At 57.2% G+C, this 21138-nt stretch overlaps 3 protein-coding genes across 3 annotated transcripts; 2 read left to right on the top strand and 1 right to left on the bottom strand.

Moving 5' to 3' along the window:
- Window positions 1-1208: 1208 nt before the first annotated feature.
- Window positions 1209-10337, bottom strand: NUDC (nuclear distribution C, dynein complex regulator). Its single transcript, XM_075438112.1, has 9 exons — window positions 10186-10337; window positions 8918-8995; window positions 6531-6731; window positions 5981-6064; window positions 5545-5658; window positions 4895-5089; window positions 4231-4314; window positions 3798-3916; window positions 1209-2140 (listed from the first exon to the last, which is right to left on the bottom strand). The coding sequence occupies exons 1-9, from the start codon at window positions 10279-10281 to the stop codon at window positions 2089-2091; spliced, it is 1023 nt and encodes a 340-aa protein (XP_075294227.1). The 5' UTR covers window positions 10282-10337; the 3' UTR covers window positions 1209-2088.
- A 1513-nt stretch (window positions 10338-11850) lies between these two features.
- NR0B2 (nuclear receptor subfamily 0 group B member 2) lies at window positions 11851-14217 on the top strand. Its single transcript, XM_075437919.1, has 2 exons — window positions 11851-12496; window positions 12949-14217. The coding sequence occupies exons 1-2, from the start codon at window positions 11962-11964 to the stop codon at window positions 13227-13229; spliced, it is 816 nt and encodes a 271-aa protein (XP_075294034.1). The 5' UTR covers window positions 11851-11961; the 3' UTR covers window positions 13230-14217.
- A 1388-nt stretch (window positions 14218-15605) lies between these two features.
- GPATCH3 (G-patch domain containing 3) lies at window positions 15606-20510 on the top strand. Its single transcript, XM_075437974.1, has 7 exons — window positions 15606-15966; window positions 16557-16975; window positions 18285-18459; window positions 18826-18885; window positions 19159-19280; window positions 19435-19562; window positions 20150-20510. Exons 1-7 carry the CDS (start codon window positions 15615-15617, stop codon window positions 20367-20369), a joined length of 1476 nt encoding a protein of 491 aa, XP_075294089.1. The 5' UTR covers window positions 15606-15614; the 3' UTR covers window positions 20370-20510.
- Window positions 20511-21138: the final 628 nt, after the last annotated feature.

Genomic DNA, 21138 nt, shown 5'->3' with positions numbered 1-21138 from the left:
ACAGCCCCTGAGATTTCAGTCTGGTAACACTGAGGGAGCTCGGCCTTTAGAACAGGCAGCACAATTCTGTGTAACAGCGACGCGCTGATCCAGGCAGCTGCTGGCGGTCGGATAGGGTTGGATGCGGGGGTTTCTGCTGTCAGCTACGGAGCTGAGGCAGTAACGAGGAAATAACGAAGCTACGGGCTGGGTTTGGGGGGGTGCCATGAACCACATATAGCCCCTGTTTGCTGCCCCACTGCCTGTCTGTGCTTGCTCCTCAGGAGGGGCTGGTGGCTGGATGCGGATCCCGCTGCAGGTGCAGAGCCTGACCATCTCCCCCCATCTCCAGGAGCTCCAACACACAGCTGAGAACAGGGTGAAACTCATCACACCCCCCCCAGAACAGCTCAGCCCTCCTGGCTCACCCACCCAGGCATGGCCGCTCAGCACAGAGGCTGGCAGGTACGCTCACTGAGGGCTGAGCACCGCACCAGCACGCTCTGGCCCTTCTTACGGGAGACGCTGTTGTTTTATCAGGGCCAAAGCGCAGGCAAACCCGCGGGGTGAGCTGTGCAACAGACGGGCAGGAGGGTCCAGAGCAGGGCAGTCCAGAGGCAGCTGGGTCCTCACTCACCCCCAAGGTCACTGCTTAACTGGGTGGGTGCTGGTTTTTGACCCCAAGAGCCTGTAAAACTGGGAGATTGAAAGCAAACAATGTCCTACTACTCAGAAAAAGAAAAAATAAATAAAAACAAAGGCACCAGGTGAGCTGCCAGGCTGGACTTTGCCCGAGCAGGATGTTCAGCCGTTTGTGCCCGCTCCTTCTGGCAGGAGGTAGAAATGTTCCAGGGAGGCCGAGGCAGGAGCCGCAGCAGCAGGGATGCGGGGTGGCCTGTCAGGGACAGACAGGAGCCTGGGCTTCCGTGCCACTGTCCTCGTTAGCTCGTCACAAGATCTGGGGCAAGGGTGGCTTCTTCCTCCACGCAGTCACGCGCTGCTACGTGGAGAGCGGATCCTGGAGCAATGAGCCGTGGTCATCCCAGAGCGCTGAAGCTGGGCACGGAGCAAACACCAGCCCAGAGCAGAGCCCAAGGCGTGTTCGCAGGCAGCTGCGGAGAGCATGGCCCCCAGCCCCTGCTAGGCAGCCCCCCGGCACCCTCGTTCACAGGCGCAGCCTGGATCCCTTCTGCAGGAGAAATCACACGCTCCGCTGGGAAATACACCACTTTTTTTTTTTTTCTTTATGTTGCACTGCGGTTTTAACAAAGATATGAACATGCAGAGTACTGCCACCCGTCAGCGGGAGCTCGGAACAGAACGCAGCGATGCCTGTCAGTAGGCAGCAGGGAGAGAGGCTCTCGGGAAAGAGGCAGGAGACACGCTCCCAGCAAGAACAGCACCCCCAGAGACCCCCTCATCCTCTCCCTTGCCCACAGCCACAGACTCCCCAGCCTTCCCTTGCCGCAGGACCACCTCTCCAGCTGCGATGGGAGCCCTCCCTTGAGTCCCACGGGGCTCAGTCTGTTCCACCTCCGGCAAGAATAGAAGCAGCAGCAAGGAGGAGCAGAGCCTGTCTCTACTGCAATAGCTGGGGTTTTTTTTTTCAGTCTGGTGTTTTCCCTTGCCAAGAAGGCAGAAGAATTATTTTACAAAATGAACTGGCCCTTGTTTTCACAGGAGAGCCAGAAAGCTGAGGGGAAGGGAGTGAAAACTCAGGAGTACCTGCTGCCCACCTGAAATGGCCAAGAGTGGATTAGGAGCTCTGAAGAGCCAGGAGATTAAGCTAAGCGATACATCAAGGATACGTCCCAAAACCTCTCAAGCCTGGCTCTTGTAGCCCTGACACACTTCTGCTCCAGCCCCTCCTCCTCTCCTAAGCGCCGTTTGGGAAGTGTCACAGGTGGCTCCGGCCAGTTTCTGTGGCCTTGCGTTCTGCTTGACAGAGGACAATGGAGGATGACTCCATGCAGCTGCCTCGGCAGCAGGCTGGGGTGGGGACGCTGAAGTGCTTACTTGCCCAAGGTAAGGACTCCCTACATATCCAACAATACCTGTCCTGCCCCATCCGACGGGCTGATTGAAAGTGGGGGGGGAGAAGGGGAGGGCTCAGTTGAATTTAGCCTTTGAAAAGTCCATTTCTGGATGCTGCTCCATGAACCTGCAAGGGAAACAAAGACAAGAGCTCGGGTATGAGTCAGCAGGAGCCACAGAACAGCTCTGTCTGGGGGCGTAAGGCATCCCTACTTCCTGCACCATCGAGTTTGCTTCCTCTCCCCGCCCTCCTTTCGCCGAGTTCCTTGGGACGCACTCCCCATCCTACAGACACTTTTTCCTCGGGTCAGTGGTATCAGCAACCCTGCCAGCCCTCAAGGTCAGCAAGTCCAGGCACACAGGAGCTGTTAATTATCAGACACACACCCTTTAACTGTTACCTCTCGGACGGACACGTAGCAGCTCTGATACTGACTGTGGGGCAGAGGGGAGATTGTGAGGGTACGATTTAAGCTCAATCGAGTTACCTTAAGCATTACTGGGGACAGGGGGAGTATCTCCAGTGCTGCACCAGTGAAAACTCATGAAGGACGTGACCAGAGCAATCTGTTTTCAGACTAGGTGCAACCTGATTTCAGATGTACTACAATCCCAGCAGACAGGGCTATTTGGACTCGGGTTGCCACATCAGAAAGTTCCGAGAACAACACACCATGCCTAAGAGTGATCAGTGCACGCAGCAGCTCGCGGCTTCCTCCTCTGCCCTGCAGCTCCCCAGGGGATACAACACCTCGCCATGTGGAGGACTGACGCACAATGCGCAAGTAAGGGCTGGCCTCTGCCTTCCTCCATGCTCTCGTCTCGTGGTTTCCCCTGAAATGCCACCGCAGCGTTTCCACTTTCCATTTCCACGGAAATACGTGCTGCGAGAACAGCGTCCTTGTTTAGCGGCCAGGAGGGCTCCACTGGCAGAGACCAGGACGCACCTGGGTGTCACTGAGCCTACTCTGGCCCGAACAAAGTCCAAACTTCCTCTCCGTTCCTCACCAGCCAATCTGCGCGCAAGCCAAACTTCCAGAGCGCGGAGCGAGCGGCCTTGCCAACGCGGTGCCCTGCATGTGGACTTCCCAGGAGGAGCGGGCTACCTCCCATCCTGCGAACCCAGCACAGGCGCTAAGGCGGTCCGCTCTCTGCTCTCAAACAGCTGCACGCTGTGCTGCGCTCGGCGCGCTGGCAGAACAAAGCTTCTGCCGCTACAGATAAGCCAAGGAAGAAAAGGAGTCAGCTACGCTAAATCCTCCTTCCAAGCCTCAGATAAGATGTGGGTTTGCACCTGCTGAAGAAGCTGCATGATCCGGAATTGCCTCCACGCCTCCCCCAAACGGCCTTGGCAGCTCCGTGAGTAATTTCCCTGCCAAGGTGCGTTTATGCCAAACAGGGCAATAAAGACATAAAGGTGCTGTTGGCTTGGAGACAGCTGTCTGGCTGCAGGTGTGCAGGGAGCGGGGATTATCTGGGCTACCGAGCAGAGGGAGATTAGGAAACAATCACGACCATGTTAAAGTTCAGTAGAGATGGCACCTCCAGGCCCAAACGTGCTTTCTGGACTTCAGATCAGCAGATTAAGACAATTCCACAGCTGGGCTCTTCCCAGAATTTCCCGTTATCCTTTCTACCCCCACCAGCCAATGATTCAATGACTGCGTAACTACTGCAGGCAGGACTGAAGGCCAACCTGTTTTCTGCTCACGTATTTGTGTCAAAGAGGAAGAGCAGAGGGGCTCGGGAAAGCAAATACCCACAAATTAATGAGGTCTACGCACTTTTTCAAAATGTCTTGCTTCTTCTGTTCATCCGATGTGGGGAGGCCCATGGATTTCTGTCGTTGATCATACATCATTTTCTCCACCATACTGCGAGTTTCGCTGTCCAGATCTGACAACTAAAAGCAAGGACTTCTATCAAAACTGAAATAACTTGTCTGAACCCACACACACACGCTGCTTGCAGAGAACATGAATACACTGGAGTTATGCTATGCTGCATGCATGGCCTGCTGAAATACTTCTACAGACACTAATCTATAGACTCAGCTGCATGCATCTGAAGTTTTACATTCCGTGATGGCATCATATGCAGCAGTGCTCCCGGTATTGGTTTTATGCTGGTAGAACAAAGACATCAAAGCTGAACGCGAGCCGAGGGTGAGTACATTTACCAGAAGGCTCCATTCAATACAATGGGGGGAGCTCTTACCTTGGAGTTCTCTGGATTAATTTTCTTGGTGTTGATTTCTGGGTCTGTGGAGACTAGTTTGTTCCACCATTCCATCTTGTTGATCTGAAGGAATGAAGAAGCAAAAATGTTTTAATTTTCCTGGACTTTCTCTAGGAATTTTAAGTCTCAGTCACAGGAAAAAGCTGCTGAAATCAAACTTTATCTGACCGTTTTCTAAATGTCAGTAAAATCTGACCATGGGTAAGGGGTATAACTTTCATTCCTAACCATTTTAGGTAGCCTGAATTTCCACAGCTGGGAAATCTGAGAGCATGTCAGATGTCACGTTTGGCTTGCCGTAACCAGGATTACAAACAGATCACTTGGAGAGGCCCAGGAGCGCCACTGGCAGCAATAAGGTCTGTCCCTGGGTTTTCATGTCGCTAACCAATTTCCTTCCAGCTTTTCCCAAACTGCTGAGCAATCGGTTGGATAGCCTGGATTAGCATGAAGTTAGGCTGGAGACGGGGGGAACTGGGAATACCCCATTTCCAATAGCATCACTGACATTGCCCCAAGGATAAGCACGGCTCTTCTGTTTCAGCTGACAAAGCTCAGGGCTTTCACAGGTTTTGTCAGACTCTTTATTTCACCAGGGAAGAGGCAGACAAGTCCGAATCCTCTCTGATTCCTTCTGCTTTACCTTCTCCAGGTGCACGGTGACTGTTTTACCATCCTCAATCAGCCAGGAGCTCTCCTCCACCTTCACTTCATTGAAAAGCTCTCCGTCAATGACAGGCGAATGGCCCTTCAGGCCAACTCTGATGCGCCGTCTCTGGATATCCACCACCACATCCTTCCCCTTCAGCCTGAAGTTCACCTTGAAAGGGACGGCCAGCTGGACCAGACAAAGATCAGATTTGAGGAGCTGAGCACTGAAGTCTCTCCTTACCCTCTTGTGCTGCTGTTCTAAGACTTTCTGCCTTGGTTTCAACAGAGTGAGACAGAGCACGCAGTATTCTCCTCGGGGCACTGAGTGAGCAGGAGGTGAAAGGGTACAAGAGGAAGTTTGGCAACAGGATGGCCAACACCTCAAAGGGATCATAAAAAAGGAATTGGATTTCAATGTCTTATTTAAACAAGACCAAGGTTTGGCAAAATTAACTACAGCTTCTGGGAATTTTATTTAGTTACCAAGCTCTCTCTCAGCTACTCAAATGCTGCCACTAAGCACAACTAACGACCTTCCACAGGCAACTGAGGTACAGGGCATCGGCTTCACCATTCTTCCCAGCACCCGCTCTCATTTCCTATCTCAGATTCCTCAGATCCTGGTAAGAAGACAATACTTACATCCAGTTCTGAAAGAGTCTGTGTCCATCTATAATTTGGAAGGTCAGCTCCATTGCCAGAGTTGGGTTTAAGCTTTCCTTTATCCTTCTCATCTTCCTCTTCGTCGTCTGTTTCCTAAGCAAACAATTTAAAGTGTAAAGAAAGAAGCTTTCCAAGTTTCCATATATCACCTGTAACAACATTTCTTGGATTTTGTAAGAATTTCAGGTCAGCTGCACGTATTTGATATTCACATAAATTTAGCCCGAAATGAATAGCTGTTTCTGTTACAACATAATTACAACACAGATAAACAAAACACAGAAACACCCCCACTGAAATCTCTCAGAATTAAGTGTGTATTCTCAACGTATTCCCTCATGCTTACAGGAGTTCTCATGGTTGAACAGAAACCTGTTTCTCTCAGACTAAAATAAAGTCCCTAGATGAGCTTTACCTGTTTGTTAGAATCCGAAGATTCACCTTCATCCTCCGAGGGTTTCACTGGGACACTGTTGATCTGTCCTTGTGCCTCTTTTTTCTGTTTGAAAAGAGAATGACCATGCTCAGACACCGCAGGCACCTGGTGTAACTCGCTGATCTGACAGTAGGTGGCCCCAGCCTCTCCAGCTGAAACTACAGAGTGGGACTCGGAACCGCACCCGAGACTGGGGGGGTTTCAGCCCTCAGAACAGCATCACAGCAAAGGGTACTGCCAAGGGGAAGAATCGCTCGGTCCTCACACCTTGAGGGCTGTAGCAGAGGGTGTTGCCACCATCAGAGAGCTTGCTGAAGGCAGAAAGGCTGAGTTATGGGAGAGTATGCGTGAAAATGCAATGGTTTGGCCTAGGCTAATTTAATTTTGAAGCACACCAGTCTGGTGGCCCAGACACTGCAAAGGAACAAGCCTGGAGCCGCTTTAACCACTCGCTGCTACCCGAGCTACAGGCAGGCCAACGGAGGAGACAACCTAGCTGGTACCTGCAGGCGCCAGGCATCGCTCTCACCTGGTCGATCTCCAGCTGCAGCCTTTCTGCTTCCTCGTCTGTAAGTTCCTTAATCCTTGGCTCGTTTGCTTCTTGCTTTTCTTTAGCAAGTTTTGCAGCCCGCTCTGCCTTTTCACGCCGCTCTGCCTCCTGACGAGCCTTTTTCTCTTTCCGCTCCTTCTGAGCTAGTTTGTTGTGATGGTTGAAGGTATCTGTGATCAGCTGAAAGGCAGGAACACATATCAAAGGGTTTTAAAAAATCACCACTTTTTCAAAATGAAGCCAGCTCACTGTCTACTGAGGAGCACGAGAACATCTGTTAGTCATACAGATGTTGTGGCCTTTCCCTTCATTTCCATTCTAGTCTTTTGACTGAAAATCTAGAGTAAGGGAAAACTCAAAATACCTGAATGTAGCCCTTCCTAGCTCTTCCTTACACAGGGAGTGCATTTCCATGGAGGTAACAGAGAAATAAAGATTCTCCATTCATTCTGGCCTTTGTTCAAATCCAGCAGGATAAGCGGAGGCCTAACCCAGTCCATGCAGGACAGCTGGAAGAATGGAGACACTGGACCTAAGTTTTGTACCTACTTCTGATCTTGCCTGCAACTGGGCTTTTCCCTGGGCACTAGGATGGAAATTCAGTGTCTTGATTTAGAGAAGAAACATTTGAAAAGCTCGGTGTTTTACACTTGGAGGCAAGTTCCTAAGTAAATCTTTGCTTCAAACCTCACTCCAAATTCTCATGTTGTTGGGAGTATGAAAAGCAGTATCTCAAGGTCTCCGACGCCAACGGTTGTGCTGCTCGGAGGGAAAGCTGCGTACACAGGCAGGCAGCCAGAGCAACTGCCCCATGGTCGGTAACGCCAGCAGCGCTGTGCACAGCAGCACGTATGAGAACTGAAGTCTGCTCCAGAAAACAATCTAGACAGAACCTGAGAAAAGGCATCGGAGTGATTTCTTCCACAGGGGTTTCAGGTACTGATTTATTTATGTCCCAGAAACTTCTAGGGGGATTCTGCACCTTTCCAGAGCAACTCAAAGCATCCACGCCTTGTACATTTGTAACCAATAACCAAGTATTTCTGCTTTGTTTTAAAGGGGAAAGCAAGATTTATTTACACAACGCGAGTCCAGTGTCTCCTAGGATACAGAATTCAAGACGCACATCTCCCGGCCTCTGTTCCTAACTACGCAGTGATCCACTGTGAGCAAACTATTTACACTGCCCAAGCTTGTCAGTGTGTACACACCACACTTCTCTCAACATCCCACCACAGCCCCCTCACTCTACACCAGAAGGGCTTCTAAAATGGCACACCAGAAAAGACAACGACTTTCCCACCCTCCCTTCTTTCTCTTTCATGCCAAAGGGCGAGCAGGACTGGGGAAGCAGCTTCTTCAATTTTTGCTGCGGTTACTACGGTGTCAGGGACTCTGTACTGAGCACCTTTTTCAGAAAGCCATAAAGCATTTTAACAGCTACCACCCAAGGACACGAACACTTTTATTCTACAGGCACAGACACGGGATTGCTACAGAATTCCCAACAGGACCTCCAAAAGCACTGGCCAGTGCTTGTCCCTGAAATGCTGCTCAACGTTTCACGCCCTGGGAGCACACAGTCCCCAGGAATTTGGGGAGATTTGCTCTCTAGTCTAAGAAAATGACAGTAGGCTTCATCTTTCTTACCCTGAAAGCATCCTCTTTCCCATGCCTTACCTGCCTTCGTTTTGCCACTAGATGAGCACGTTACACACTGCCTTAGCCATTAACATCTGCCTTCCTGGGGAGCAGCTGCTATACTGGTTAAGTACGAGCAAGAACCCTTCAGAAAATCTGGCCAGTTCGTGTTTGGTTCTGGTTATTTCCCTACAGTGAAACAATTTTGTTTTTCAGCTGGGGCAAGGAATACCGGCTGGACAGGAGATGCTCAGGCTGCCAGCGAGGCTGCCCAGACCCCCACGCTGGCTCCCCAGCGCGCCCGCTCCATCTGGGCACCGCAGCCCCGAGACAAAGGTGCAGCTGCATGTGCAGAGAGGTGGACTTTGTGCTTTTTCTGATGAACAAACACGGTAACCTGGGGTTATCAACACTGTGGTGTCTGTCACCGTTAAGTCACCGTGTCTGGCAGATTTGCTTACCAAACAAGCCTTTGGCCAGAGCGTGGCAAAACACCCGCACCGTTGGTACCACTCAATCAAGCAATCGTGCCTGCCTTGCCTCAGATAGGGGCAGCTCGTTATTACCTTGTCTCAGTGATATGTTTTATCAGCATCGCGGGCCGCTGGTCCCCAAGCACACCGTAATGCCTCGAGCTGTTCAGGCAGGGAAGTCTTGACATAGCACAGACATGGCTGGCATGTAAGTCAGAAGACATAAAAGCTTGAGGATTTGGGGTTCTTTACCTTCTCTGCTACTCCGTCTTCTCCACCGGTGAAGAAATCTGTTTTACGCCTCAGGAAACTAAAGAACGTGTTCACAAGCTGGTGGAGGAAAGGGGGAGGGAGGGGGGAGAAGGGGAGGAGAGAAGAAAGAGCAGTGAGACCACAGATCACTCCAAGCCACCTCGTGTCTCTTGAGCAGCCTTTATTCTTTGTGCTCCCTATCTGTGTCTGTGCCAGGACCGTACAGAAATCAGCCCTGTGACCGACTCCCAGATAAAACACCCAGTGGCTTTTGCAGAGATCCGGCTCCTGAACTCCCAGTTTTCAGAAGGGGCATTTGTGTGGTTTATGTGAAGAAAGGGCAAGCTGTTTATTCTCGGGTCACCTTGGAGGTACACCCACCCCGACAACCCACGCGGTTCTTCAGATCCGTCTGAGGCAGGAAGTTGGGTATGCACGGATACGTGCATTTATACACACATGTACATCAATATTCACATATACTGTATTTTGCTTCTTAGCCCACTAAAGCCTCTCAGTGTGCAAACTCACCCTCCCCAGCTCGATGGCCTCTTTACATTTAAAAAAAGACTGAAATTTGTTTGCCAGATATCTTGGCTGAATTAGCGGCTGTGGACGCACACCCCCAGCCGCCCCTGTGGAAATCCCCACTCCCCGTGGCCTCGGCTGATCTCCCCTTTATCTCCCAGGAGCTCCGGGCTGTCAGCAGTCACGCGGCCGTTATTGGCACCATTTCCCCAAAGCCTTGGTGTGGGGGACGTCCCCACGCCCCAGCCCTCCCGCGGGTCAGCGCCCGGGACCCCCGGACCCCCTGCACGGGCAGCACCGGGGGAAGCGCGCGGTCAGCAGCAGAGGGGAACCACGGCCACAGCTCTGAGGAGGCCGCTACCGGCTGGTCGTGCTGGCACAGCGGCACCGAGGGGCGTGGGGACGTCCCCCCCCCGACACCGCGGGGCTTCGCTTTGCCATGACCCGGCGCTGCCTCCGCCCACCGAAACCCCCGGCGGCCCGGCCGAGGGGCCCACACCGGGGAGGCTCGGAGGCGGCAGGAGCTAATTAATGAATTAAATTAATAAAGGCCCGGGCCGTTACCGCCGCTCCCGGAGGCGGGGAAGGAGGACACGTGTCTCCCGTAGCGCGCGTGCACCGGGGAGGGCCGGGACCCGGCAGGCCGGGCTGCCCCGCCCCCCGCTTCGCTCCTCCCGGTCCCGCCCTCCCCCCCCTTCGGGAAAGCTTCCGCCGCCCCACCCCGGGCCCGGCCGCGCTACCTCGCGCACGCCGCCCTGGTGCTGCTGGGCCATGGCGAGGAGCATGCCGTCGAAGCGGTCCTCCTGCTCTGCCGCCTCCTCCGCGCTCAGCCCCATCCTGCCCGCCGCCACCGCACCACCCGCCGCAGCCCCGCACGCCGGACACCGGAACCGGAAGCGGCGCCAGCGGAAGCGCCCGCCCGCCGCCTGCTTCCGCCAATCCCGGAGCTACTCCGCACTTCTCTCTGCCGCGGATTGGTCCGCGGGCGCGTCCAATCCGTCGGGGAGAGGCGGGACGGGAGGCGCGGGGCCCGGTTGCTATGGCGACGGCCCGCCCGGGCCCTTCCAGAAAGCTCGGCGGCGGCCGCGACCCCGCGGGGAGGGGTCAGAGGTCAAAATGCAAGGGGCGTCCGGAGGCCGCGTGTCTCGGTCGGGCCTTGCTGTGCCCGGGGCAAACCGGCTGCTGTGTGACAGGAGGCTCCGCGGGCTGAGGCCTGGACGGGGCCTCTCCTCGCCCCCATCCCAGGGCAGGGGGGTGCTCACCCCCACCCTGCCATCAGCCCCCCGGGAGTCACCGGTGCGAAGGTCCTCAACCCCCGCCACCAGCTCAGGAAGGGTGAGGAGCTACTGGAGAGAGCCCAGCGCAGGGCTACGAGGATGAGGAGGGGACTGGAGCATCTCTTCTACGAGGAGAGGCTGAGGGAGCTGGGCTTGTTCAGCCTGGAGAAGAGAAGGCTGAGAGGGGACCTTAGAAATGCCTCTAAATATCTGCAGGGTGGGGGTCAGGAGGACGGGGCCAGACTCTTCCCAGTGGTGCCCAGCGACAGGACAAGGGGCAATGGGCACAAACTGAAGCAGAGGAAGTTCCAGCTGAACCCGAGGAAGAACTTCTTCCCTCTGAGGGTGATGGAGCCCTGGCCCAGGCTGCCCAGAGGGGCTGTGGAGTCTCCTTCTCTGGAGATATTCCAGCCCCGCCTGGACGCGGTGCTGTGCAGCCTGCTGTGGGTGACCCTGCTTGGGCAGGGGGTTGGGCTGGGTGACCCACAGAGGGCCCTGCCAGCCCTGACCATTCTGTGATTCTGTGAAAATCTGAGAACCTGCCCTTCCCCCGCCCCGCGGGACACGCCCTGGTGGGCCCTGCCTGGGACCGACACCTCGCGCCCCTCGCTTCGCACCGCTCCTCCTGCTTGGCCATAACAGCTCATGTCTCCGGTCAGCCAAGGTTAGGCAAACAGCCGCTGATAAACTGACTTCCAGGTTGGTCTCCCCAAGGCCGGAGCGTGCGGGGCGTTGAACGCAGGGCCCCGACGAGCGCCCTCGCCACACGTGTGAACCTCCAGGCAGCCGCAGCCGCCGCCCAGCGCTGCCCGGTGACGGCGCGGGGCCTTGGTGCCATGGTACGGGCCGGGTTAATGACTTTGTTTATACGGTTTGGGTAATCGTGATAAGGGCGCCCAACCCGCCGTCCCCCTCCCCGCGCAGCTGGCGCTTCATTGAGAAAACGGCCGTTGGCGCCACGCGGAGAACTCGTTTGCCCCAGCCAACCAGCCCAGGGACAGCTGGGTTTGTTTTTTTAATGAGGACTGCTTAATCACAGCGCGGTCAAGGCTGCGGAGGGGTGTTTCACTGCTGACCCAGCTCTATAAGAGCTGCTCTGAGCAGCCCTGGGCTGGCAGAGCTGGGAGGACAGGGAGAATCCAACCTGAGGCCGAGGGTTTGGGAGGGATTTCACGGCTCTCTCCCATCTGCTCTAGCAGGAGCTGAGTCTCGCTGAGGATCCGGCTGCCTGGCTCGGCGATGACCACCAGAGGCATGGACGTGGGCTGTGAGAGGTGCCGGTGCCACAGCGAAGACAAGCCCACCGCCATCCTCTACACCCTCCTCAGCCAGAACCACAGCCACAGCCGCAGCCCAGCCCACCAGCGCTGCCTCTGCCACCAGCACCGCACCGTCTGCCTCCGCACGCCCCACGTCACCTGCCAGGCGGCCTCCAACGTCCTGGTGAAAACCGTCAGCTTCGTGAAAAACCTCCCTTCCTTCCACCTGCTGCCGCGAGAGGACCAGCTCCTGCTGCTGGACAGCTGCTGGGTTCCCCTCTTCCTCCTGGGGCTGGTCCAGGAGATGGTGACCTTCGAGGTGATGGAGACGCCGGCCCCCAGCATGCTGAAGAAGATCCTCCTCGATGGCCAAAGCAAACGGCAGGAGCCCGAGCGGACGCAGCCCACGCTGGCTGCCGTGCAGCGGCTGCAGTGCTGCCTGAACACTTTTTGGAGCCTGGACCTGAGCCCTAAGGAATACGCCTACCTGAAGGGAGCCATTCTCTTCGATCCCGGTGAGTGCCCGGCCCTGGCGGCTCTGCCCGCGCGCGTCAGCACCTGAACAGGCACCTCTTGGCTTGGAGACGCTCAGAGCGCGGGTGGGTGCGTGTGTGAGGGCGGGGAGGGCTGGTTACCGCATCCTTAACGCCGATCGTTGCCGCATGCAGTGGGAAGCGGGGAGGAGGGACATGAAATGTAGCGGTGAAAGCCAGAGACCTTTGCCTGCCCTGCCCTCAATAAAAGACCCCGGGATTTAATTTGTAAAGCGTGAGTTTGCCCAGTTAATTACTTCTGCTCCCTCAAAACGGCAGCCCTGAGATCGCTACATCTCGGTAGTGCTGCGTGCGTCTCGTTAGCGTGGCCTCGGAGATCCCTTCTGAGAAACGGGGCAGGGTGGGGACGGGAGAAACCTGCGGCTGTTTCCCAGCCTCCCTCATCACTGGCTTTTCCCCCTCTCCCTCGGCAGACGTCCCGGGGCTGAGGGCCTCCCTGTACATCGAGAGCCTCCAGCGGGAAGCCCAGAGAGCGCTGCAGGAGGTCCTGCAGCCGCTGCACCCCGAGGACCGGGGCCGCTTTGCCCACGTTTTGCTGATCACCTCCACTTTAAAATCGATCCCTCCCGCCCTCATCACGGATCTCTTCTTCCGACCCGTCATCGGCAACGCGGACATCGTTGAGCTGATCGCAGAAATGCTGTACGAAATAACGGGCAGGCCGCTGGCTCCCGCGGCACGCGCGCTGCGCTGAGCAGCCGCGCTCGGCCGCCCGCCCCGTGGATGCCCCCCACGCCTCGCCGGGCAGCACAGCGAATCTGGCAGCGGGGATTTAACGGGGAGAAGCGCTCTGGGCTCTGCGGGGAACGGCGCGTTTCGGTAGGGCGGAGGCCGGAGGATTTGGCCAGGCCGCGGGGGAAATCAGCTCCGGTTCCACAGATGTTTACGGCAGCTGCTGCTCCGCCGGCGCCGGTCTCCGCTCCGGGGAGCGCGTCTGCGGGTGACGGGGTGTCTTTCCCTGTTGTGCAGCCGGAGCTGCTCAGCCACCCGCAAACCGGCCCCCGAGCAGGTCGGCTCAGAGCCCGGGCCCGGTTTTTGCTCAGTGAATCCTTGGTCCCGCTTAAATCAATGAGCGTTTTGCTGTTAACGCCGCCGGCCGAGGTGTGTCCTCAGCTGGCAGCCGGGCTCTGCGGGGTGCGCTGAGCACCCCGCCTTCGGTGGGATCGCTCACTGAGCACAGACGTCGCGGAATTAGGTCTGGGTGAAGTCTCGGGCTGTCTGTTGTGCTTGAAATCTTAGAAATGTTGATGAAGGATCTTCCTCAGGCACCAAGAGGGGAAAACGCCAGAGTATTAAATCTTACAGGGGGCGCAGATGCCCCCCTCCTGCCTTTTAGATCGTATCTTTTCTCCACAACGCCACGAGACACCACGGAACGGCTCGCGGGGCAGCGGGTTACCGGAGAGCACCCCAACCTGCCCCACATCCCGCGGGCTGTGGGCTGCGTGCGGCAGATGAGCGCCCGCCCGGGCTGGGAAGGCTGCGGGGACGCGCGGAGCTGGTTGAGCGGCAGAACCAAACGTCCCTGCGTCGAGTCGCTGCCGGGTGCATGCGTAGCACCCCTGGAAAGCTCGCTCCTCCCGCCTGCGGCTTCCACAGCGGGTTAGATGTCAGTATTTTGTAAGTGAGCATTCTTGCAGTTTGTATATAAGATGCAGTAAATTATTTTTTTAATAAAATGTTTCGTGTTTTGGAAGACGGTGGTGACTTTTTAGAGGTGGTGTTAAATTTTCGGGGGGGGTTAGAAAAACCGGCTGCAGGGCTGGCGTGGAAACGACGCTCAAATGAAAAGCAGCTTTCCATAAAAATCCGTCTGCCTCGCCAGATGAACAGCCCCGCGGCGCAGGGCCCCTCGCTGCGCCCAGCGGACGGAAATCCATGGAGGCAGCGGAGCCGCAGCCCGTCCGCACGTTCCGCCTTTCCCCAGACGTCGAGCCTCACCCCGCGGCTCCCGGCGCAGCGGCCGTGTCGGAGCCGCACGCTCTGATCACCCGGACTCGCACGCAGCGGCTGACGGGCACCAACGCCGTCCCACTCGCCGCGCCGTACCCAGCCGAGGCGTCGAAGCCTCCCTGCACCCGTCCCCCTCCTCCCCACCGAACCCCTCCAGCGCTCGCCAGCAGCCCGCGGGGAGGGAGGACGGCTGCGTCAGCCTGTCCCTCCGCCTCGCACCGTGACGGGCGCCTTCCAGGGTGATCTCAGCCCCGTGACGGCCGTTTTCCGTGGGGAGGGAGCGCGTGAGTCACCAGAGGATTTCTCCAGGCCCACAGCAACCACGGGCAGCCCGGAGCCACGCAGCCCGGTGACGCGCGCCTGAGTCACAATGCACGGGGTGCCAGATAGGCCCGCTGACAGAGTTACTGCCAGCCGGGCATGCAGAGCCCCCAGCCCCCCACCGGGCCTGTGACCCCCCCCCGGGGCCTGGGCACCCTCTGCACCCCCAGGGCCTGTGACCCCCCCTGGGCCTGAACACCCGTGGGGCCTGTGACCCCTCCTGGGCCTGGTCACTCTCTGCACCCCTGGGGCCTGTCACACCCCCCCCCAGGCCTGGCCACCCTCAGGGCCTGTGACACCCCCTGGGACTAGGCACCCTTGGGACCTGTGACCCCCCAGGCCTGGCCACCCCTGGGACCTGTGACCCCCCCCGGGCCTGGCCATCCCCCGCACCCCTGGGGCCTTTGACCCTTACCTGGGGTCTGTGACCCCTCTGAGGCCTGGACACCCCCCCTGGGGCCTGTGACCCCCCCCGGGCCTGGCCATCCCCCGCACCCCTGGGGCCTTTGACCCTTACCTGGGGTCTGTGACCCCTCTGAGGCCTGGACACCCCCCCTGGGGCCTGTGACCCCCCCAGTTCCTGGACACCCCCCTGGGGCCTGTGACCCCCCCCGGGGCCTGGACACACACACCCCCGCCCCCGAGGCCTGGCCACCCCCTGGGCCCTGTGAGCCCCCCCAGGCCTGGCCGCCCCCGCGCCCCCGCCCGGCTGCAGAGCGCTCCCCCCGCCACCAGGCGGCGCCCGCTCTCCTCTTCGGGGGATGACGTCATAATACCGCGCCAGCTGCCTCGACGGCCGAGCAAGATGGCGGCGCCCAGCTGTAGCGCCGGTAATGGCGGCGGCGCCGCTCGCTACTGCCTGGTGAGCGGCATCCCGGCCGCGCTGCGCTCCGCCCAGCTCCGCGCCTACTTCAGCCAGTTCGTGGAAGCCGGCGGCTTCCTCTGCTTCCACTACCGCCACCGGCCCGAGCGCCCGCCGGCGGGCGGCGGCGGGGAGGCCGCGGCGTCGCGCACTTGCTCCTGCCTGGTGGCCGTGCAGCCCGGCCGCGCCCGCCGCTTCGTCCGCATGTACTCGGGCAAGCGGTGGGTCGGGCCCGGCGGCGCCTCGCTGCCCGGCCGCTGCCTCATCCGCAGGGTCCGGCTCGGCCCCGGGACAGGTACGAGCGGGCACCGGGGGGGGGTCGGGCTGGGCCTGGTGGGCCTGGAAGGGTCGGGAGTCCCCGCTGGGCACCGCAGCCCACCCCTGCGGGTCTCGGCAGCCAACCTGAGGGCACCGGGAGGTGAAAACTCTTCGTGGGGTTTCCTGAACGCCCTAAATCTGTTCTTGTAGAACTCCAGGTTGGGAGGGGCCGCGAGGATCCCCTGGGCTCGACAAGACGGCCCAGCACCCTGGCTGGCCGGATCTTAAAGCGTGTCCAGTGCTGGGCAGTCCACCGCTACCCTGGGGAGATTATTCCAGTGGCTGATCATTCGCATTGTGAAAAATTTTCTTCTTGTGTCCAATCGGACTCTTCTGGGAGTAACTTGTACCCATTACCCTTTGTCTTTTCCACATGACTCCTTGTAAAAAGGGAGTTTCCATCTCCTTTGTAACCACTGGGCATGTAGGAATTGCTTTGGGGCAATTAGCAGGCAAGAAGAGTTGGTTTGTGGGTGTGCTTACCCCCCTCCTGGCCAGGAGGGCCCTGATTTACTCCTCTCCGGTGGCTCTGTGTTTCCCCACAAAACCATTCCTTCTCTCCTCCAGGCACGGAGACGTTTCCCTGCAGCGGGGACAAGACAGCCGCAGGTGAATCTGTCGCAGAAGCGGACTTGAAGCGGCTGCCCGAGTTCAACCCCCCTTCCTTTATGCCTTACGGGAATGTGGGCACCCCCTTGAAAGTTTTTCTGGAGCTGATCCGTGCCTGCAGGCTGCCTCCCTGGATTATCAAGAAATTGCAGCTGGATTTTCCAAAGACAGGCTCATCCCGTAGGTATGGGAATGTGCCTTTTGAATACCAGGACACTGAGACAGTTATAGAAGAAGAAAGAGTTTACACTGCTGCGGGGGATGAGATCACGGCAGAAGAGGAGCCCGTGGCGAGATCTGAGGTGACTCACCCAGCCAGTGCTGAGGAAGATGAGGAGGGGCAGGAGAAGGAGGAAGAGGAGTCGCACTCAGATGATGTAAGTGGATTTTTCTAGCACGGTCCAAGGTTAGCTATTGTGGCTGCAAAGCTAGGGGGACTGGTAGAGCTCATTTTTGATCTTTTAGTTGTATTGTATAAATCACCTGTCTGAAAATGGTGTTAAAATGCAGTTGTTTGCGTCTTGGTGCGCTGAGCCCGTTGGCGCGTGAACAGTGTGGGCATTAACGTCTCTGAAACTGCCTGTCCAAAAGGAGTTGGTCGTAGGGGTCAAGCCCGGGGATTTTGCCAGGGTCGGGTCCAGAGGGTTTGCTCCAGAGGAGCGAGCCCAGGAGGAGGCTGGTGCTGCGGGAGCAGACCTCTGCCCTGCTGCGTGGCAGGTTGGCCCAGCTCTGCTGCCGCTTGTAAATGAGGTGACGGGAGATTCAGGAGCACGTTCGCATGCTGGAAACGACACGCGGAGCTGTACAAGTGGTTGACCTTGAGTGCTCCTGTGATTGAAGGTGGTAATGCTGAGAGAAGTGGCTTTCGTGACAAAGACTCCTAGAAAACTGGGCTGGACAGGCTCTCCAGAGACGATCTCGCTCCCTGCACCTGACAGACGCCTGTCTAGCCTGTTCTCACAAACCTCTGTCATTACAGAGGCAAGCCATTCCCGTTCTTTGCAATACCAGAATTCACTTAGATGCCAAATCTTTGCTGCAATTTTATCCCATTAGGTTCTCCTAGCAACAGCGGACACAGAACACTTTGTTCCCTCCTTTATGAACTTTTTATTCAGTCTTTTCTTCTCCAGACTAAGCAGACTCCTCTAGCTGTTTCTCACAGGCTGTTGCCTGGCTCTCTAGTCAGTCTTCTGGCTCTTCTGTAGTCAGTTAATGCCTTGCTTGGAGGGCTCTGCCCACAACTGGGCAGGCAGCAGTAAAGCTGTCAGGCTGATCTGTGTCTGTGCCAGCGAGCCGCTCTGCTGGAACTGACACAATCTGTGTAGGGATCAACTTGAGTGGAATTAATTTGTTGCTAGTGCTGACTTTACGTTCAACACCCCTGCTCCTTAAATGGGCATCTTTGCGTTGCAGATTGGGTTCGCTGCTGCAAGCATGCCGTGAAGTGGGTGTGATGTGGTATTTTTCACCGCTTCTGTCTGCTGACTCTGAAAATGGCATTAGTCAGGGGAATGAGGTCATCGGTGCCGGTCGTGTTAGTGCCTGAAAGCAGCAAGCTGGGACGAGCTCTGTCGACAAAGCTGTTTCGTAGGGAAGGCGTTGCGGCGGGCTGTGGGGGTCAGGGAAGCGGGGAGGAGGCTGCGTGCTGTTGGTGTCGCCCACCTCTCACCGGTTCCTTTGCAGGACAACGATACCTGCGAGGAGTGGGAGCGGCACGAGGCTCTGCACGAGGACGTGACCAAGCAGGACCGTGTGGAGGAGCGGCTCTTCGAAGAGGAGATTGAGCTGAAGTGGGAGAAAGGCGGCTCTGGCCTGGTCTTCTACACGGATGCTCAGTACTGGCAGGAGAAGAACGGAGGTAACGTTGGTGCTTGTGTCGCTGAGCCACAAACTAACCGCGACAAGCTGGGCGGCCCAGCCCGGCGGCTAAGTTGGGCATAACCCCGTACGAGCAGTCCAGATCAGCTACAGACACGGGCATCTCACCATCGCTTTTTAAACCTTCCCTCGATCACAAACTCTGCAGTGGTTCAGTGTAGTCGCCAGAGACCCCCGTGGTCCTCCTGGCAGCCTGGAGCGTAAGCACTGCGCTTTGCAGAGTCTCTAACGCCGTTTCTTTCCCGTTTTGTAAGAGAAAATAGGGAGCTGGGCCACCGGCAAACAGCTCTTCTGTGTCAGACTTCCACAACCCTCACCAAAACTGGTGCTTTCCTTCTCTTGGCAGACTTCGATGAGCAGACTGCAGATGACTGGGATGTGGACATGAGCATCTACTACGACAAAGGTACCTGAGCTGAACCCTCCCCCAGGGAACCGGGAAGGCTGGGAAATTCTGACCCTGCAGAATGTCTGCAGTGGGGAACTCTTAGGCTCTGTCAGTCTGTGAAAGTGTCCGAGATATCAGCGTACCTTGAAATAATGTTTTTCTTGTCTGGCAGTGAGAGTTGCCAAAAGGAACAGGTTCTGCCTCCTTGTTGCGTGGTGTTCTGGGGGAGACGATGGCAGCAAACGGCTTTCCTGAGCTGTGCTGCTCTGACTCCTGCTTCCTTCTCCCTAGATGGAGGCGATAAGGATGCTCGGGACTCGGTGCAGATGTGGCTGGAGCAGCGACTGCGGGATGGCTTGGAGGATGGGGCTGTTTCGGGGCAACAGGTTGGCACTTTCGAGAGACACACCAAGGTGAGCTCTTCGTACGTGCTCCGGAGGGGACGGGGCAGGACAGGAAAGGTTGTGATGGCGATGCTCAGGGGGTGTGGGTTAGGGGGAGGAGGGCTCTGGGAAGATGATGATGAGCTTTGTCCAGCTCTGTGACATTTTTTTTCCCCTCTCCCAGGGTTTTGGCAGGAAGGTGCTGGAGCAGCAGGGTTGGACGGAAGGGCTGGGACTGGGGAGCAGCAACTCTGGAATGGCTGAAGCTCTGGACAACAAGGGTCAGAACCCCAGATGCAAGAGGGGGCTGGGGTAAGTACCCCACCCTGCCCTGCCAGCCTGTGTTCAGAGCCTCTGCGCAGGCTCTCGGGGCTGAGGCAGCAGCTAATGGGCTGCAAAAGTAGCAGAATGCGAACCAGACGTGTAAGGCATTTCCAGGGATCTGCCTTTCTCAGTGCAGCTGGTGACAGGGCCTGCCACAGTGCTCCAGAGCTGAACACGCTGCTCTTCTTGAGGGCCCACTGCTCCTTGGAGGAGTTTGTGGTGTTAGAGTGGAACTGGAGCCCTTTGCAGGCTCAGGCAGCACACAAACGCAGAGGGAGAGCTGCGCTCGGGGGTTGAGGATCATCTCTGCTATGGTATTCTGGTGGGGAAAGCCCAGGTGACCTGAGCTGTAGCTGTGCACCTCACAACTACCTTCTCTGCGGGGTTTCGGGAGGCTTTGTGCCACTGTGAGGGCTCTGTCTTCTTCTAGAGCAATCTCACAGCCAGGAGTAGGACAAGAATCCTTTTTGCCCTGTCCCCTTCTCTCCTGCAGCATGTGAAGGAAATGGGCTGGGACGCACAGGGGTGTCCCACTGCCTCAGCAGTTGGACCAGATCTTTCCTGCTTCCTTCTAGGTACCACGGGGAGAAACTGCAAACTTTCATCCAGGTGAAAAAGCCCCGCAGGGACGCTCCCATCCTCATCTCGACCATCTACGATGACCCTGACCCGAAGGACAGCGGTGACCAGCTGCTCCGGCGCCAGCCGCCCACTGCCATGAAGTACAGGCAGGACATGGTGTTTGTGCGGGCGTCACGCGGTGCCCTGGAGAGCTCCAGTGCGCAGTCGCGCTGAGCAGAGACTGTCACAGAGCCTTTGGACTGGTTCTGCTCCTGTCGAGCACAGGCTGGCTCCTGGTCTCGGGTTCGGAGCAGGGCGTTCGTATATTTATTTTTGGAAGAAATAAAAATTGCCTCGGTGGGGTTTTTTTTTCCCCTAGCTGAACCATGCAAATGAGGGGAAATAACGCTGGTTCTGTTTGTTCAGTGGGAGCGGGGAAGGGTGTTGTGTGTCTGGCGGGCGGTTTAAAGCCGATACTACTGCCTGGATCAAGCAAGCTTGTGTGCTAGGTCAGCCTAAAAAACCAGAACGCGTAGTTCATGGCTGCCTGGGACCCAGGGAAGGACAAGTACAGACAGGGCCGGCCATGGCATGGTAACTGTCCTGCAGAAAGCTCGCTGCTGGCCTGCAGCTTCGCGTTGCCTGGGCGTGACGATCCCACACTCCTGGGAGAAACTCGTCGGGATGAAAGACTCGTCCTGGCAGCCTCCGGAGGAATTCTGCGGGAGGCGTTTCCCTGTGGTTGGGCATAGCGGGTGCTTCCTTCCACAGTTCTGCGACGTGCTGTGCCCCGTTTTCCTGACGCCAGCACTCTTCTGGCAGGGAGAGAGCCTTTGTCCCAGTGACCCGGTACTGTGAGGGTTAAATGTGGATTGGTGGACGCTTTGCTGGCGGGCTCCGGCTCGGCCCCGTGCACCTTGCTTAAGGCTGTTGCAGTGCTGGGGGGATGCAGGGAGTAATTTCACATTGCGTTGGAGACAGGCATGGAGTTGTGCTGGAGGGA

The sequence above is a fragment of the Opisthocomus hoazin genome, chromosome 17, assembly GCF_030867145.1.
Source record: "Opisthocomus hoazin isolate bOpiHoa1 chromosome 17, bOpiHoa1.hap1, whole genome shotgun sequence".
NCBI classification, from domain to species: Eukaryota; Metazoa; Chordata; class Aves; order Opisthocomiformes; family Opisthocomidae; genus Opisthocomus; species Opisthocomus hoazin.
The sequence above is the reverse complement of the archived record's forward strand: the minus strand, read 5'-3'. Positions and strand labels throughout refer to the sequence as shown.